At 63.1% G+C, this 18,499-nt stretch overlaps 1 protein-coding gene across 1 annotated transcript in view; it reads left to right on the forward strand.

The window, feature by feature from the left end:
* Positions 1-17,629, forward strand: part of ICAM5 (intercellular adhesion molecule 5) — a 32,171-nt gene extending 14,542 nt beyond the window's left edge. The window contains exons 7-12 of the mRNA XM_030545881.1: positions 7,726-8,007; positions 8,726-9,001; positions 10,372-10,614; positions 13,673-13,915; positions 16,047-16,310; positions 16,782-17,629. Of these exons, the coding sequence (XP_030401741.1) occupies positions 7,726-8,007; positions 8,726-9,001; positions 10,372-10,614; positions 13,673-13,915; positions 16,047-16,310; positions 16,782-16,981 (1,508 nt within the window). The 3' untranslated portion in view covers positions 16,982-17,629. The remainder of the gene's footprint in view (positions 1-7,725; positions 8,008-8,725; positions 9,002-10,371; positions 10,615-13,672; positions 13,916-16,046; positions 16,311-16,781) is intronic.
* The last annotated feature ends 870 nt before the right edge of the window (positions 17,630-18,499 follow it).

The following is an 18,499-nucleotide window of genomic DNA, read 5'->3' on the forward strand; positions in this document are numbered from 1 at the left end:
GACGAGAACGGCCGCGCTGGGTCCCAGCAATGGTCCGTCCAGCCCGGGATCCTGACGAGAACGGCCGCGCTGGGTCCCAGCAATGGTCCGTCCAGCCGGGGGTCCCTGACGAGAACGGCCACGCTGGGTCCCAGCTATGGTCCGTCCAGCCGGGGGTCCCTGACGAGAACGGCCGCGCTGGGTCCCAGCAATGGTCCGTCCAGCCCGGGTCCCTGACGAGAATGGCTACCCTGGGTCCCAGCAATGATCTGTCCAGCCCGGGTCCGTGACGAGAACGGCCGCGCTCTGTCCCAGCAATGGTCCGTCCAGCCGGGGGTCCCTGACAAGAACGGCCGCACTGGGTCCCAGCAATGGTCCGTCCAGCCCTGGTCCCTGACGAGAATGGCTACCCTGGGTCCCAGCAATGGTCCGTCCAGCCGGGGGTCCCTGACGAGAACGGCCACGCTGGGTCCCAGCAATGGTCCGTCCAGCCCGGGATCCTGACGAGAACGGCCGCGCTGGGTCCCAGCAATGGTCCGTCCAGCCGGGGGTCCCTGACGAGAACGGCCGCGCTGGGTCCCAGCAATGGTCCGTCCAGCCCGGGTCCATGACGAGAATGGCTGCGCTGGGTCCCAGCAATGGTCCGTCCAGCCGGGGGTCCCTGACGAGAACGGCCGAACTGGGTCCCAGCTATGGTCCGTCCAGCCCGGGGTCCCTGACGAGTACGGCCGTGCTGGGTCCCAGCAATGGTCCGTCCAGCCCGGGGTCCCTGATGAGAACGGCCGCGCTGGGTCCCAGCAATGGTCCGTCCAGCCGGGGGTCCCTGATGAGAACGGCCGCGCTGGGTCCCAGCAATGGTCCGTCCAGCCCGGGTCCGTGACGAGAACGGCCGCGCTGGGTCCCAGCAATGGTCCGTCCAGCCGGGGGTCCCTGACGAGAGCGGCCGCGCTGGGTCCCAGGAATGGTCCGTCCAGCCCGGGTCCCTGACGAGAATGGCTACCCTGGGTCCCAGCAATGGTCCGTCCAGCCCGGGTCTGTGACGAGAACGGCCGCGCTGGGTCCCAGCAATGGTCCGTCCAGCCCGGGTCCGTGACGAGAACGGCCGCGCTGGGTCCCAGCAATGGTCCGTCCAGCCCGGGGTCCTGACGAGAATGGGTGCGCTGGGTCCCAGCTATGGTCCGTCCAGCCAGGGGTCCTGACGAGAACGGCCGCGCTGGGTCCCAGCAATGGTCCGTCCAGCCGGGGGTCCCTGACGAGAACGGCCGCGCTGGGTCCCAGCAATGGTCTGTCCAGCCGGGAGTCACTGACGAGAACGGCCGCGCTGGGTCCCAGCAATGGTCCGTCCAGCCCGGGTCCATGACGAGAATGGCTGCGCTGGGTCCCAGCAATGGTCCGTCCAGCTGGGGGTCCATGACGAGAACGGCCGCGCTGGGTCCCAGCAATGGTCCGTCCAGCCCGGGGTCCTGACGAGAACGGCCGCGCTGGGTCCCAGCAATGGTCTGTCCAGCCGGGAGTCACTGACGAGAACGGCCGCGCTGGGTCCCAGCAATGGTCCGTCCAGCCCGGGTCCATGACGAGAACGGCTGCGCTGGGTCCCAGCAATGGTCCGTCCAGCCAGGGGTCCCTGACGAGAACGGCCTCGCTGGGTCCCAGCAATGGTCCATCCAGCCCGGGGTCCATGATGAGAACGGCCGCGCTGGGTCCCAGCAATGGTCCGTCCAGCCGGGGGTCCCTGACGAGAACGGCCGCGCTGGGTCCCAGCAATGGTCCGTCCAGCCAGGGGTCCCTGACGAGAACGGCCGTGCTGGGTCCCAGCAATGGTCCATCCAGCCTGGGTCCCTGACGAGAACGGCCACGCTGGGTCCCAGCAATGGTCCGTCCAGCCCGGGTCCGTGACGAGAACGGCCGTGCTGGGTCCCAGCAATGGTCCGTCCAGCCCGGGTCCCTGACGAGAACGGCCACGCTGGGTCCCAGCAATGGTCCGTCCAGCCCGGGTCCGTGACGAGAATGGCCGCGCTGGGTCCCACCAATGGTCCGTCCAGCCAGGGGTCCCTGACGAGAACGGCCGCGCTGGGTCCCAGCAATGCTCCGTCCAGCCCGGGTCCGTGACGAGAACGGCCGCGCTGGGTCCCAGCAATGGTCCGTCCAGCCGGGGGTCCCTGACGAGAACGGCCGCGCTGGGTCCCAGCAATGGTCCGTCCAGCCGGGGGTCCCTGATGAGAACGGCCGCGCTGGGTCCCAGCAATGGTCCGTCCAGCCGGGGGTCCCTGATGAGAACGGCCGCGCTGGGTCCCAGCAATGGTCCGTCCAGCCCGGGTCCCTGACGAGAATGGCTGCGCTGGGTCCCAGCAATGGTCCGTCCAGCCAGGGGTCCGTGACGAGAATGGCCGCGCTGGGTCCCAGCAATGGTCCGTCCAGCCGGGGGTCCCTGACGAGAACGGCTGCGCTGGGTCCCAGCAATGGTCCGTCCAGCCGGGGGTCCCTGATGAGAACGGCCGCGCTGGGTCCCAGCAATGGTCCGTCCAGCCCGGGGTCCCTGACGAGAACGGCCGCGCTGGGTCCCAGCAATGGTCCGTCCAGCCAGGGGTCCCTGACGAGAACGGCCGCGCTGGGTCCCAGCAATGGTCCGTCCAGCCGGGGGTCCCTGACGAGAACGGCCGCGCTGAGTCCCAGCAATGGTCCGTCCAGCCCGGGTCCCTGACGAGATGGCTACCCTGGGTCCCAGCAATGGTCCGTCCAGCCGGGGGTCCCTGACGAGAACGGCCGCGCTGGGTCCCAGCAATGGTCCGTCCAGCCCGGGATCCTGACGAGACCGGCCGCGCTGGGTCCCAGCAATGGTCCGTCCAGCCGGGGGTCCCTGACGAGAATGGCCGTGCTGGGTCCCAGCAATGGTCCGTCCAGCCCGGGTCCGTGACGAGAACGGCCGCGCTGGGTCCCAGCTATGGTCCGTCCAGCTGGGGGTCCCTGACGAGAACGGCCGCGCTGGGTCCCAGCAATGGTCCGTCCAGCCCGGGATCCTGACGAGAACGGCCGCGCTGGGTCCCAGCAATGGTCCGTCCAGCCGGGGGTCCCTGACGAGAACGGCCACGCTGGGTCCCAGCAATGGTCCGTCCAGCCCGGGTCCCTGACGAGAATGGCTACCCTGGGTCCCAGCAATGATCCGTCCAGCCCGGGTCCGTGACGAGAACGGCCGTGCTCTGTCCCAGCAATGGTCCGTCCAGCCGGGGGTCCCTGACAAGAACGGCCGCACTGGGTCCCAGCAATGGTCCGTCCAGCCGGGGGTCCCTGACGAGAACGGCCGCGCTGGGTCCCAGCAATGGTCCGTCCAGCCCGGGTCCGTGACGAGAACGGCCGCGCTGGGTCCCAGCAATGGTCCGTCCAGCCGGGGGTCCCTGACGAGAACGGCCGCGCTGGGTCCCAGCAATGGTCCGTCCAGCCCGGGTCCATGACGAGAATGGCCGCGCTGGGTCCCAGCAATGGTCCGTCCAGCCGGGGGTCCCTGACGAGAACGGCCGAACTGGGTCCCAGCTATGGTCCGTCCAGCCCGGGGTCCCTGACGAGTACGGCCGTGCTGGGTCCCAGCAATGGTCCGTCCAGCCCGGGGTCCCTGATGAGAACGGCCGCGCTGGGTCCCAGGAATGGTCCGTCCAGCCCGGGTCCCTGACGAGAATGGCTACCCTGGGTCCCAGCAATGGTCCGTCCAGCCCGGGTCCGTGACGAGAACGGCCGCGCTGGGTCCCAGCAATGGTCCGTCCAGCCCGGGTCCGTGACGAGAACGGCCGCGCTGGGTCCCAGCAATGGTCCGTCCAGCCGGGGGTCCCTGACGAGAGCGGCCGCGCTGGGTCCCAGCAATGGTCCGTCCAGCCGGGGGTCCCTGACGAGAACGGCCGCGCTGGGTCCCAGCAATGGTCCGTCCAGACGGGGGTCCCTGACGAGAACGGCCGCGCTGGGTCCCAGCAATGGTCCGTCCAGCCGGGGGTCCCTGACGAGAACGGCCGCGCTGGGTCCCAGCTATGGTCCGTCCAGCCAGGGGTCCCTGACGAGAACGGCCGCGCTGGGTCCCAGCAATGGTCCGTCCAGCCCGGGGTCCATGACGAGAACGGCCGCACTGGGTTTCAGCAATGGTCCGTCCAGCCGGGGGTCCCTGACGAGAACGGCTGCGCTGGGTCCCAGCAATGGTCCGTCCAGCCGGGGGTCCCTGATGAGAACGGCCGCGCTGGGTCCCAGCAATGGTCCGTCCAGCCCGGGGTCCCTGACGAGAACGGCCGCGCTGGGTCCCAGCAATGGTCCGTCCAGCCAGGGGTCCCTGACGAGAACGGCCGCGCTGGGTCCCAGCAATGGTCCGTCCAGCCCGGGTCCCTGACGAGAACGGCCGCGCTGGGTCCCAGCAATGGTCCGTCCAGCCCGGGATCCTGACGAGACCGGCCGCGCTGGGTCCCAGCAATGGTCCGTCCAGCCGGGGTTCCCTGACGAGAATGGCCGTGCTGGGTCCCAGCAATGGTCCGTCCAGCCCGGGTCCGTGAGGAGAACGGCCGCGCTGGGTCCCAGCTATGGTCCGTCCAGCCGGGGGTCCCTGACGAGAACGTCCGCGCTGGGTCCCAGCAATGGTCCGTCCAGCCCGGGATCCTGACGAGAACGGCTGCGCTGGGTCCCAGCAATGGTCCGTCCAGCCGGGGGTCCCTGATGAGAACGGCCGCGCTGGGTCCCAGCAATGGTCCGTCCAGCCCGGGTCCCTGACGAGAACGGCCGCGCTGGGTCCCAGCAATGGTCCGTCCAGCCCGGGTCCGTGACGAGAATGGCTGCGCTGGGTCCCAGCAATGGTCCGTCCAGCCCGGGTCCCTGACGAGAACGGCCGCGCTGGGTCCCAGCAATGGTCCGTCCAGCCGGGGGTCCCTGACGAGAACGGCCGCGCTGGGTCCCAGCTATGGTCCGTCCAGCTGGGGGTCCCTGACGAGAACGGCCGCGCTGGGTCCCAGAAATGGTCCGTCCAGCCCGGGTCCCTGACGAGAATGGCTACCCTGGGTCCCAGCAATGATCCGTCCAGCCCGGGTCCGTGACGAGAACGGCCGCGCTCGGTCCCAGCAATGGTCCGTCCAGCCGGGGGTCCCTGACAAGAACGGCCGCACTGGGTCCCAGCAATGTCCGTCCAGCCCTGGTCCCTGACGAGAATGGCTACCCTGGGTCCCAGCAATGGTCCGTCCAGCCGGGGGTCCCTGACGAGAACGGCCACGCTGGGTCCCAGCAATGGTCCGTCCAGCCCGGGATCCTGACGAGAACGGCCGCGCTGGGTCCCAGCAATGGTCCGTCCAGCCGGGGGTTCCTGACGAGAACGGCCGCACTGGGTCCCAGCAATGGTCCGTCCAGCCCGGGTCCATGACGATAATGGCTGCGCTGGGTCCCAGCAATGGTCCGTCCAGCCGGGGGTCCCTGACGAGAACGGCCGTGCTGGGTCCCAGCTATGGTCCGTCCAGCCCGGGGTCCCTGACGAGTACGGCCGTGCTGGGTCCCAGCAATGGTCCGTCCAGCCCGGGGTCCCTGATGAGAATGGCTACCCTGGATCCCAGCAATGGTCCGTCCAGCCCGGGTCCGTGACGAGAACGGCCGCGCTGGGTCCCAGCAATGGTCCGTCCAGCCCGGGGTCCCTGACGAGAACGGCCGCGCTGGGTCCTAGCAATGGTCCGTCCAGCCCGGGGTCCCTGACGAGAACGGCCGCGCTGGGTCCCAGCAATCGTCTGTCCAGCCCGGGGTCCCGATGAGAACGGCCGTGCTGGGTCCCAGCAATGGTCCGTCCAGCCCGGGGTCCCTGACGAGAACGGCCGCGCTGGGTCCCAGCAATGGTCCGTCCAGCTGGGGGTCCCTGACGAGAACGGCCGCGCTGGGTCCCAGCAATGGTACGTCCAGCCCGGGGTCCCGATGAGAACGGCCGTGCTGGGTCCCAGCAATGGTCCGTCCAGCCCGGGGTCCCAACAAGAACGGCCGCGCTGGGTCAGTGCAATGGTCCGTCCAGCCCGGGATCCCGACGAGAACGGCCGTGCTGGGTCCCAGCAATGGTCCGTCCAGCCCGGGGTCCCGACGAGAACAGCCATGCTGGGTCCCAGCAATGATACGTCCAGCCCGGGGTCCCAATGAGAACGGCCGTGCTGGGTCCCAGCAATGGTCCGTCCAGCCCGGGGTCCCGATGAGAACGGCCGTGCTGGGTCCCAGCAATGGTCCGTCCAGCCCGGGGTCCCGACGAGAGCGGCCGTGCTGGGTCCCAGCAATGGTCCGTCCTGCCGGGGGTCCTGTCTCTGACAATGGCTGGTGCCAGGGGGCCTCAGAGGAAATGAACTGACCAGTGCAGTGCCCTGTCGTCCAGTCCCAGCTTGTGGCAGCTGGAGGTTTAGGGACCCCAGAGCATGGGGTTGTGTCCCTGCCCATCCTGGCTAACAGCCACTGCTGGACCCATCCCCAGGAACTTACCTGATTTTATTTTGATCCCAGTTATTCTTTTGGCCTTCCCGACATCCCGTGGCAGGGAGTTCCACGGGTTGTCTGTGCGTTGTGTGAAGTGGAACATCCCTGTGTCTGTTTTTAAACCTTCCGCACAAGAATGTCCTTGGGTGACCCCTGGCTCGTGTTACGTGACCGGCTGGAAGGTCTTGAGGCAGCCAGCTTTAGAGGAGGGGTCAGGTTTTCTCCATGGGACGATGTTGAAATTGGACGTTCTCAGGCCCAGATCCCAATCCCACTGCAGCTCTAAGAGCAGATCCTCAGCCGTTCTGTGACTCTCAGGCCCCTGGGTGGCCTCCCAAGTTGGGCACCCACAATCACTAGCGGTGGTTGAAAAGCCTGGCCTTAATGTGTGAAAGTGAGACGGGGGAGGAGGGCTGGGAGCCAGGATTCCTGGGTTCTCCCTGGCTCTGGGAGGGGAGTGGGGGCTGGTGGGTTACAGCAGGGGGAGCTGGAGCCAGGACTGCTGGGTTCTGTCCCCGGCTCTGGGAGGGGAGTGGGGGCTGGGAGCCAGGACTCCTGGGTTCTATCTTGGCTTTGGGAGGGGAGTGGGGGCTGGTGGGTTAGAGTGGGCGCAGGGGCTGGGAGCCAGGACTTCTGGGTTCTATCCCTGGCTCTGGGAGGGGAGTGGGGCTGGGAGCCAGGACTCCTGGGTTCTCTCCCGGCTCTGGGAGGGGAGTGGGGCTAGGAGCCAGGACTCCTGGGTTCTCTCTAGGAGGGGAGTGGAGGCCAGCGGTTAAAGCAGGACAGGAACTGGGTGTCAGGACTCCTAGGGTCAGTTCTCTGCTCTGCAACTCACTGACTGTGTGAGCTGGGGTAGGTCATTTCCCCTCTCTGCACATCCTGGGGCAGGGGCAAGGTGAGAATGGCGGAAGGTTTGTAGAGCACCGTGAGGCCCCGTGTCATTGTGTCCGGATTCGGAACTGGAGCCTGGGAGGGCGTGAGACACTCTCACAACAGCCACTGGCTGAATTACAACTGAGCCTATCCCGGTAGTGCCTGGAAACCCCGACCGAGATGGGGGGGGCCCCACAGGGCAGGCGCTGCCTCGCCCTGGAGAGTCCTCACCCCAAGGATTTCACAGTCCAACTAGACAGAGGGTGGGAGGGGAAAGAGAGGCAGAGAAAGGGAAGGATTTGCCCAAGGCTGGCGGCCAAGCCGGGACTAGAACCCAGGTGTCCTGAGTTCTGTGTACTTGGCCGCATGCCTCTGAATGCTTCCCTCATGCCCCGTGATGGTTTTTCTCGCCCGCTGCAGATCTCCCAGAGGAGCCCCAGCTCCTAACCTCCCTCTATATCGAGGTGGGCACCAGGGCACCCGCCCGCTGTCGGGTAGCCGGGGTCTTCCCCAGTGCAGGAGAGGCCCGGTTCACCCTGTCCTTTGGCGGGGAGAGCCTGAACTTCACCGTCGCCACGTCGGGCGACACGGCCACCGCCCAGGGCGAGGTTTGGTCCCAGTTCCCAGGACAGCGCGAGCTGAACTGCACCGTGACCATGGGGCCCGTGTCCAGATCCGCAGGGCAGAGCGTTCGCATTTACCGTGAGTGTCTGAATTATCCCCCCCGGGGTGTGGGCAGTGCTGGCGCCGAACCTGCAAAGAGCTGCGTGCTGGGCAGCCCTGGCCCTCCTCTGCCCCCTCTCTGCCGGTCAGCCCCGTGTCCAGATCCGAGCACAGCTGAGCTGAGCCAAGCCAGGGCTCTGTTCTGGAGAGGGGAGAGTCGCTGTGCCTGCCCGCCATGCGCTGGACTTTCCCTGGGCATGTTCCCTGGCTAATAGTAATTGCATTGATTGTCAGTTGATCCGGGGGGGAGCAAGGCTCTTGTCCTAGAACCAGTGGGGACCCGCCCGGTGCCTGGCACATGCTCACACCGAGGGAAGAGCCAAGCCTGGGTGATTTTTATTAGAACCAAGGATAATGTCCGAAAAGCTCCAACCCACACAACCAGCTGGGGCTTGCCCTGCCCCCTTTCCTGAAGGACCTGGTGGTGAGAGACGAAGGCCCAGGACAAACCGAATGAGTCCAATGGGGCAGGGTCCCAGCTCTCCCGCTCCAACCTGCTAGACCCTGTGCTCTCTCCTGGCGCTGGCAAGAGAACCCAGAAGTCTGGGTTTCCGGTCCCTGCTCACACCACACCAGCCTGGCGCTATAACCCTGCCTCCCCAGACTAGTGGAAATTGGGTTTCTCTGCAGCAGTGACGTCAGTCACGTGTTAATCACCCTGATTATTTCACAGCAGCTCTGCCTCTGTCCCCTGCAGGTTTCCCTCAGCCCGTCCTGCAGATCGACCAGCCACAGGCCCTTGTGAACAGGAACGTGAGCGTCACGTGCAGTGCCCCTGCCTCCCAGCCCCCCGGCACTACCCTACAGCTCAGAGACTCCGAGCGAACCCTGGCGTCCGGGCCCCAACCCCGCCTGCAGCTCACGCTGACCACCCACAAGGGAGACAACGGGAGACAATTCACGTGTGAAGGGAACCTCACTCTGGGCAGCCATTCCCTCGTAAAGAACATGTCCGCTCAGCTCATCGTCCTCTGTGAGTCGGGAGTGGGGCACAGACCCTGTCTCTTCCTGCCTTTGCACGTCCCATGGTTACTGACCCCAGGGTGTCTTACGCTCTCCTGCCGGGGTCCCTGGGATGGCAGCACTGGAACATTTCAAAACCTTCAGTGCCTTTATCCTCATGCTCCCCTCTGAGTCAGGGCTGTGCCATTATCACCATGGGGTAGGTGGGGAAACTGAGGCACGGGAAGCCTGGCAGAGGAGAGAGTTGGGTCCCTAACCATTGTGCCATCCAGCCGCCTGGTTTTCCGCCCATCTCTGCTCTGCCTGACTGGCAGCCTCAGCAGGGGAACCCAGCAAATCGCTGTGAAACGTAGCCGAGCCCGTTGCTGTTGCACCCCCCGGGCTTCGTTACAAACCCTCGTTAACAGAAATTAATAGGGACAGAGAGAGAGATGCTGCCAGACAAATCCATTTGCATTTTCCCATCAGCCAGTGAGGAGGGAGAGGACGCACGAGTTCTATTCCAGTTCTAGGAGAGGACTGGGCTCTGGTGGGTTAGAGGAAGGGGGCTGGGAGCCAGGATTCCTAGCCTGTTCCCAGCTCTGCTACAGATACTGGGTGGCCTCGGGCACATCTCTTCCCCTTTCTGTGCCTCGGTTTCCCTGTGTCGACTGCAGTCATTGAGGTGGCGTGTGCTTGGACCTAGGCCAGGCCTCCTGCAGAAAGCCCCGGCTGGAAGGTGGGAGCTGTGGCACGAGGACTCGCACCTGGGGTTGTTATTGGCCACAGCCCAGCATACGAGGCCTCTGTCTCTGCGAAGCACTTAAGGACGTGCTAAAGCTTTAGTGTGTGAGCAGGTCCCGTGGCCCAGGGCAGGTGCCAAGACAGGCGGGCGCTGACGTCCATCCCCGTGTGGCACGGTGCTAGAGCCTGTGCGTCACTTCTCAGCACGTGCTCCAAGGCTGTGCTGTGTGGGGGCTGCAGTCCCAGGCCTGGAGCTCTTGCCCTTCCACCCACCCCTGCCCTGCCGCTGGGGCCCTCCAGGCACAACCAGGCCAGTGACCCTGGTCATTGATCCTCCTGCCACCCCGGGAGAGAGCAGAGCGTCATGGGCAGCAACTTGAGTTCTGGCCCTGCACTTTCGGAGGAGCCCGAAACGGACGCGGCTCGAGGGGAGGCTGTGAACCTGGTCTGCAGGGCCGGTGGGAGCCCAGCACCAGCTGTGGTGTGCAACTGAGACGCGGGGCCTTTCCCCTCCAGGGGACGCGGCCCCGCGGCGAGCGGGGACTGGACAGATCAGGGCGTTCAGACGGAGTGAAGGTGTCCCAGGCATCTCGCTCAGCCCTTCCGATGGGTGTTTTAACCCTTCCCACACCAGCCTGATTCTTCTCTCTGTTCCAGACCAGCCTACACTGGACGAGTCTGGCTGCCCAAGTCACCGGACGTGGCTCGAGGGGACCCTGCAGCAGCTGGCCTGTGAAGCTGACGGAAACCCGACGCCGGAGGTCTCCTGCAGCAAGGACAGCCAGGTGTACGGCACCAGCGGCGTGCAGAACGTCACGAGAGGCCACGCGGGCATCTATCGCTGCAGCGCTGCCAATGCGCACGGGACGGCCGGCAGGAACGTGACCATCCACGTCGAATGTGAGGGCAGAGATCACAGCCGATGGGGAGCTGAGGGCCCCACAGAGCTGGGCTCCCCAATGACGGGTGCTGGCGGCTTCCGGTGCTTGACTAGAAGTGACGCAGCCCCAGCAAACGCAAGACGGGTCAGACGAAGGGGGAGTGTGTGATTGCCAAGATTCCCCTTTGCGTGGGGAACTGGCTGGCTTGGGGTGTGGAGAATGGGACACAGGTCCTTTCCCCTCCAGGCGTGCCGGCCCTGACCCACCCCAGGACCGGGAATGGGACATGAGGCCTTTCCCCTTGTCACGGAGTCCCCAGTCGATGCTCTGGAACTGCTCCCCACCAAGCCAGTCAGGACTTTGGGGAGCCTCCTCTCCCTTGGAGCAGACTGTCTGCAGGGCAAGAAGCTCACACGGCTTCACCTCCTGGGTCTGACCTTGGAGCATTCAGCATCCTCTGCCCCTCCGTGCGCTTCCCACAGCGAGCCCGCCCAGGTGGGGTCCTGGGGGGGGCCACAGGGTCCTGCACCCCCACTTTGCAGTCAGATGTGACTCTCAGCCAGCCAGTAACACAGAGGTTTATTCGATGACAGGAACAGTGTCTAAAACAGAGCTTGTAGATACAGCGAACCGGACCCCTCGGCTGGGTCCATTCTGGGGGGCAGTGAGCCAGACCCCCACATCTGCACTTTACTCCTCGTCCCCAGCCAGCTCCAGACTGAAACCCCCTCCAGCCCTTCCTCTCTGGCCTTTGTCCCCTTCCTGGGCCAGGGGGTCACCTGATCTCTTTGTTCTCCCCCAGCTTTAGCATCCCCTGGGAGGGGGGAAGGGCCTGGCCATTAGTTGCCAGGAGACAGAGGGTCGGCCAGAGCTGAGCCCCCCCCCCATAGTATTCAGAGGGAACATTAAAACAAGTCCCACTTCGTTACATCTCTCGCCCCTTCGAGACTGAACTGAGCGAGGTCACTCCAGCCGGTGACCTGGGGAAGTTCAAACCCACCAAGGTTCCCATGGATGCCCCAGCATCTCTCCCATTCCTTGGTGGGAGTTACACCAGGACCTTCCACTTTCACACCCTCCCGTGGGTCTGTTGTGCTTGATGGCCCTTGCAGGCAGCATGTGGGAAGGTTTATGCAGCCTATGCCCCTTTTGCCACCCCAATACCCCTGGGGTTTAAACTGGGATTGGGTCTTTCCCCAGCGGTCCAGTTTGGAGGGCTGCAATTCAGGCTCTCTGGGTTAAGAGCCCCCAGCTTGACCTTGGCCACCCTCTGAACAGGTGTCTCTGTCCCCCTCAGCTTGTCTAGAATCTCCCCAGGCCTAGGCGTGGGGTCGGCATCGGACACCATGATGGCTTTAAGCTTCCAATGGTCCCCACTAAACCAGATCATCCTGTCTCCCTTGGGGACCAGCCCCATGGGTGAGGCCCATGGGCTGTAAAATGGCTGGATCCCATCTAAAGCCAGGATGTCCCTGACCTCTCTCTCCAGGTTCTGGGCTGCTTTCCCAGTGACTCTGAATGGGGATGACATAACCTTATTCCCAGATTCTGGACCTTAGCGTCCAAAATTTGGGGGTTAGCATGAAAACCTCCAAGCTTAGTTACCAGCTTGGACCTGGTACTGCTGCCACCACCCAAAAAATTAGAGTGTTTTGGGGCACTCTGGTCCCCCTGAAAAACCTTCCCTGGGGACCACAAGACCCAAATCCCTTGAGTCTCACAACAAAGGGAAATAATCCTGATTCCCTTCCCCCCTCCAGGTGCTCCTGGAGAGATACACAGACACAAGCTCTGTGAAACTACGCAGAGTGAGTCCCCCTCTCCGTTCCCAATCCTGGAACAAAAGCACTTTCCTCTTCACCCAGAGGAAATGCCAAATCAGGCTAGCAATCCAACACACAGCTCTCCCCTTGATTTCTTCCTCCCACCAATTCCCTGGAGAGTACAGACTTAATTTCCCTGAAGTAAAGAAAAACTCCAACAGGTCTTAAAAGAAAGCTTTATATGAAAAGAAAGAAAAAATACAAATGTTCTCTCTGTATTCAGATGACACAACACAGGGCAATTGCTTAAAAGAATATTGAATAAACAGCCTTATTCAAAAAGAATACAAATCAAAGCACTCCAGCACTTACATTCATGCAAATACCAAAGAAAAGAAACCATAGAACTTACTATCTGATCTCTTTGTCCTTACACTTAGAAACAGAAGACTAGAAAATAAAAAGTACTTCTCCAAAGCTCAGAGAAGCAGGCAGACAAAAGACTCAGAGACACTTTTCCCTCCACCCAAAGTTGAAAAAATCCAGTTTCCTGATTGGTTCTCTGGTCAGGTGTTTCAGGTGAAAGAGACATTAACCCTTAGCTATCTGTTTATGACAGGGGAACACCGGATGGGGAGATTAGCTCCCACCTCAGGGAAGAGATCCCCCAGGGGGTCTTCCCCCTTCTCCATCCAATCCTCCCCTTTCAGGTCCAGGGGTCCCCTCACTCTTCCCCCATCCAGCAGCTCGAAAGGGAAGAACCCTCTGAATTCCTGGGGCACCCAGTTCTACTTTCCCTTGGGGAGCCCATTCCCGGTACAGGAATCCCTTCTCCCTGTAGCCGGTCCCAGGTCACCAGTCACTGGGGTCTCCATTCTCCCGGCCGGTCACGAGTCGCCGCCAGGGGTCCGTCCCAGGTGTCTCATTCCAGGCCGGTCGCTGGCCCTCTGTAACAACTAACTCCCTCTCCAACACCTCGTAAAACCAGTAACACCCAGGGACACTGAGTCCCACCCCCTCAGCATGCAAACCATTGAAAACAACAACTCCCCCCCCCCCCGCTTCGTCACAACTCTTCTGTGGCACTGAGAGAAGGAGAAGCCGAGGGCCCCTCGGTTACAAAAGCTTTGTGTCGGGGAGCTTGGCTCTGAGGGCGAGGCGCTGCACAGCCTCTCCCCAGCTACCCTGCTCCTGCCTGGACTAGGAGCTGGTGGTAAGAAAGGTGGCCCAGCATGAGTGCTCGGCTGTGGGTTGGGGGAGCCGCAGGGCTGTTTCATGGTTGTGACCAGTGGGCCCTTGTTCTCTGCCTTCCAGACAAGCCCACCATGGACGAGTCCAGCTGCCCCAGTACCCAGGCGTGGCTGAAGGGGACCCTGCACACCCTGGCCTGTGAGGCGGATGGGATCCCCGTCCCTCGCGTCCCGTGCACCAAGGAGGGAGCAGCTGACGAGTTTGGCGGCGAGCGGAACGTGAGCAGGAATGACTCTGGCACCTACCACTGCACGGCCACGAACCGCCTCGGGTCAATGAGCAGGAGGGTCACCGTGCAGGTGGAATGTGAGTCTCGATTGTGCGCCAGCCTTGCACTACGCTGCCCGGGCCTGGCTCACTCTGCGTGCAACTCTCAGGCTGTGCTGGCAGCATAGGGGGTGGGAACGGCTCCCGGAGAATCCCCCACTCAGACGGGTGCTGAACTGTCATAAAGGCCCTGCTCCCAGCAGGTTCCTGGCCTGTGCTCTGCAGGAGGTCAGACTAGGTGATCCCGTCTGGCCTTGGAATCTGTGAATCTGGCGCGTGGCTGGAGCTCACAGCCATACGGTCTCTGCTGCTCCCTAGGAGCCACAGGGTGCAGAGTGTGAGTTAGAGCAGCCCCAAGGCTGCTCTAATTCACCCTGTGGGCTGGGCGAGAGCCCTGCATGACCCCAGAAGACAGACAGCACAAATGGCTCCTGTTGCTGTTGCCACACTATTACAGCAGAGCCTACAGGCCCCAGCCATAGAGCAGGACCCCACCCCCGGGTGCTGGGAGCTGTACATTATTTGTTAGATGAATTACGGTAGTGCCCAGGTGCTCCAATCTTGGCTCAGGGCCCCACGGCGCTAGGCGCTGTACATTATTCATTAGATGAATTACAGCAGGGCCCCACGGCACTAGGGGCTGCACAGACACAGAACGGAGTAACAGCCACTGCCCCGGCAAGCTCACAGTCTGTCAGTCCCTGCTAGAAGCACAGGAACGGAGCCCAGCATGTGTAAAGTTCAGCTGATCTGATTTTGCGCTGGTCCAAGCACAGCTGGGGGAAGCTGACTCTGGACATTCCTAAACAAGCCCAGCCCCCGCGCCCTGCCCCGTGTTACTAATTGCACCGGAAATCACTGACCGTGAAAGAACATTCAGAGTCTCACGTACTCACCGCTGTTGGCTCCATTTACTGGCCCTCTCATCTGCTCTCCACCCGATTCACCTGCACCTGGCCTGGCCTGCGAACGTTAGCCAGGGGGTCCCCGTGGTGTTGTGCCGCTGGGTGCCTGGCTGCAAAGTGCTGCCCAGGGCGAGGCGGGAGGGCGAGCGCCGCCAGGACGCTCCCAAAATGACGTGATCGTGGCAGATTCCCCTCCCGCTCACCCGGCAGCCGTCACACGAGCTCCACCTGGAAACACTCAAATCCATCGCAGCCAGAGGGAGAAACGAACGGGCCGGGGAGACACGAGCTGGGGTCTGGGACGGAGGAGCTGGGGGGCCGCTGGTGCTGTGCAAATAGTCACAGAGCCACGGAGCCACAGCTCGGGCTGCAGCCTGCTCCCCACGGGAACTGTCAGAGCCCCAGCCGGATCCGCAGCGTCTACACAGCCGTTTCTGGGGCCGTAGCACGAGCCTGTCCCTGGCACTGGGTGCTGCACGCGCCTGCAGTGAGACGATTTCAGCTGCCAGGCACTGGTGCTTGTTCTGCCTCCCTCAGCGACGTTCCGGGGCCATTTGCCAGGATTTCTGCCCGGGATGGCGCCTCGCACGCCGGGACCAGCTCCCCTCGCAGGTTTCTGTCTGAGCAGCGAAGCACATTACGCTGCTTGCCGCCAGCCAGGTGTTTTCTCCCACCCTCGAACCTGCACTGGCTCCGCTCTTCCCACTCCCCTTACAAAGCCAGACCCGGCCGCAGCGTTCCCGTCTCGGTCTCACCGGGGTAAAATCGCCTCCCTGCGCCTGTTTGCCCAGCCAAGAAGCCGTTAGCCCCGACTGTCGCGGCATCGCTCCAGGCGCCGGCATCACTCCATGGCCAGCTGCTCAGCCAGCGTTAGCCTCATTTTAGGGCTGGGTAAATTGAGGCCCATTGCAATGGGGTGACAGGCCCAAGGTCACGCAGGGCATCTGTGGCGGAGCCAGGGGTCTGCCCTGCTGCTGAATGCAGGGAGGCTTTACCAGAGCTCAGAGGAGAAATCGCAGGGCAGTGTGGGGTCCGGAGCTAGCTGAGCAAAGGGAGCAGTGAGAGAGGTAGGATGGTGCAGTGGTTAGAGCACTAACCTGGGACTCAGGAGGCCTCAGTGTCATCCTGCACAGCCCAGGGCCTCCCTCGGTGCCGCCCTGTAGAACGGGGGTGCTGCTCCCCCGTAGCGGTGGCCAGTAATTGGGGGGGGCTGCAGAGGGACCTGGGGCCGCACAGCTGCTAAGTGTGTGACCTTTTCTCTCCAGACAGGCCCATCATCCTGCTCCTGGCCGTCAGCCCTTCTGACACAGTCCCACGTGGCACCAACTTCAACATCAGCTGCCGTGCCGAGGGCTCCCCGGCGCCCGCCTACCGCTGGACCGTGCCCCCGGCCCCCAACGTCCACTGCTCGGCCGATAACAGCACCGTGAGCGTGGCCGGCGCTGACCGGCACAATCGTGGCATTTACATCTGCAGAGTCTCCAATGCTCACGGGCAGCACCTGGGCCAGGTCCGAATCCAGGTGACAGGTACGGAGCAGGGGGCGAGGACGCCAGGGAAGGGCAAAGGGGGGGGGACAGACCCCTGTGGGGTTCCTGGGCATTCTGCAGCAGCCCTGGGGGGCCGAGTTCCCTGCCACGCGGCGGGCGAGGAGACAGGACACGAGCCCAGCCTGATTCAGCAGCACCACGCACCTGGGGCAAATCTCTGCTTGCTTCGTAACAGAGAAGCTGCCTGGCAGTGGGAGGGGCTGGGGCTCTGTGCCGGGACCCAGCCGACCTGCCGTCTAGTCCCAGCTCCACTACTGGGCTGCTGAGCGACCCTGGCAAGCCGCAGCCCTGCTCTGTGACTCGGTTTCCCTTCCCCCACCTCTGCCCTGCCGTGTGACCTTGGGCGTGTCCCTTCCCCTCTCGCTGCCTCTGTCTAGCCTGGAAGCTCTTTGGGGCAGGGTCTGTCTCTCCTCTTGGAGCCTCACCTGCGTGTCCCTGCCCCCCCGCCAGATCACAGACTCATCATCGCCGCCCTGATCGCGGGGGCAGCCGTGCTGCTGCTGGGTGGGACGGCCGGGCTCGTCTATTACCTCAAATCCACCGCCTGCAGGAAAGGCGAGTACAACGTGCAGGACGCCGAGAGCTCCTCCAAAGCCACCTGCCTCGGCCCCGACAGTGCCGTCTATGGGATACAGCTCACCCAGACCTGAGCCGGCCAGAGCCACCCATGCAAGGGCTGCTGGAGGGAACCCAGCAGTGCGTCCCTGCGGCCGGGGGGCTGGCTGGTTTGGTTGGTTGTTCGTTGTTGCATCCGTCCTCCGGTCACTTTGGAAGCTCCTGCCAAGCTGTGTTCTCTGTCCAAACCCGGCCTGTCTCCGTCCAACCACCTCCGCATGCAGCTTCTGTCCCTGGATCTTTCTGGCTTCGGATCTGCTCCTCCCTTTTTCCCTTCCACAGCCCTGCCCCGTGGCCCTGGTGGAACTTCGGGTACTTTGCCTTAAATATGGGAAATGGGTCATGAGCTGGCCCCGACCAGGCCATGATTGTACTGGAGCGCGCAGGGTGCAGGGGTGCCTAACCCAGTGCCTGGGTGGACTGGCACAGGCAGGGGACAATGGGTATGTGACCTGCTGGGATCTGAACATCTAGGTCCCAGATTCCAACCCAGGGGGAGGCAGGAGCCACCAAGCACAGTCAGGGGCCTGCGGGGAAATGAGTGAGCTGGGTCTCTGTCCCTGTGCTGGCAGGAATGGGCCAGTCTGTCCTCAGATATAAGAACATACGAACAGCCAGACTGGGTCAGACCAAATGTCCATCTAGCCCAGGATCCTGTCTGCCGCCATGGCCAATGCCACGTGCCCCAGGAGGAATGAACAGAACAGGGAATCAGCAAGTGACCCATCCCCTGTCACCCATCCCCAGCTTCTGGCAAACAGAGGCTTGGGACACCCTCCCTGCCTAGCCTGGCTAACAGCCACTGATGGACCTACCCTCCAGGATCTTATCGAGTTCTTCTTCGAACAGATGGAACAGCTGAGGGCCAGCATGAGTCATGTGGCCTGCTAGAAACTGCGCTGAGACCCAGCAAACTCGTTTCATCACAGGCCACTAAGTTTATGGTCTGAGCGCCCCGTCCCCCCTGTCAGTCAGCGTTTGGGTGCAGCTCACCCAGGCTGCTCCTGCTCCGGGGTAACGACAGCCGCGGCCTGTTAAACTTCCCCTCCTGCCTCAGAGACAGCCAGGGACCCACCCCACACACGTCTGCCCCCAGCTTGCAGTGGGCAGTGAATTCTAGTGTTTCTGGGCCCTCAGATGGTGCGAATCAGCATCGCTCCACTGGCCAAGCTCTGACTCTAGCATGAGTCGCATTTGCCGTGTGGTGCTGTCGCTTGCTCCAATGTCCGGGGCCCGGCGAGCTGTTCTTTAGCAACAATGTAACACCACAGCATGTTTGTGTGAGTGTTGTGGGGCAGAATTAAACAGCAGCCCCCCCAGTTCCCAGGGCAGAATGCCATAGGAAACTGCAAACACCAGAAAAAAAGCCTCCATCTGCTGGCTTTTCGCAATTTGTACCAGACCAGCCGCTGTGGCTGTCTCTCTCCAGGCAGACTTAATTACCAGCACAGGCTTTGTTCTCTAGCAACTGACAAATTTAGCACATCGGTGACAGCCTCACGGCTGAGCTGCAGAGAAAACCAGCTCCTTCTTGGCACGCGCCTGGCAAGTCA

The sequence above is a fragment of the Gopherus evgoodei genome, unplaced genomic scaffold, assembly GCF_007399415.2.
Source record: "Gopherus evgoodei ecotype Sinaloan lineage unplaced genomic scaffold, rGopEvg1_v1.p scaffold_40_arrow_ctg1, whole genome shotgun sequence".
NCBI lineage: Eukaryota > Metazoa > Chordata > Testudines > Testudinidae > Gopherus > Gopherus evgoodei.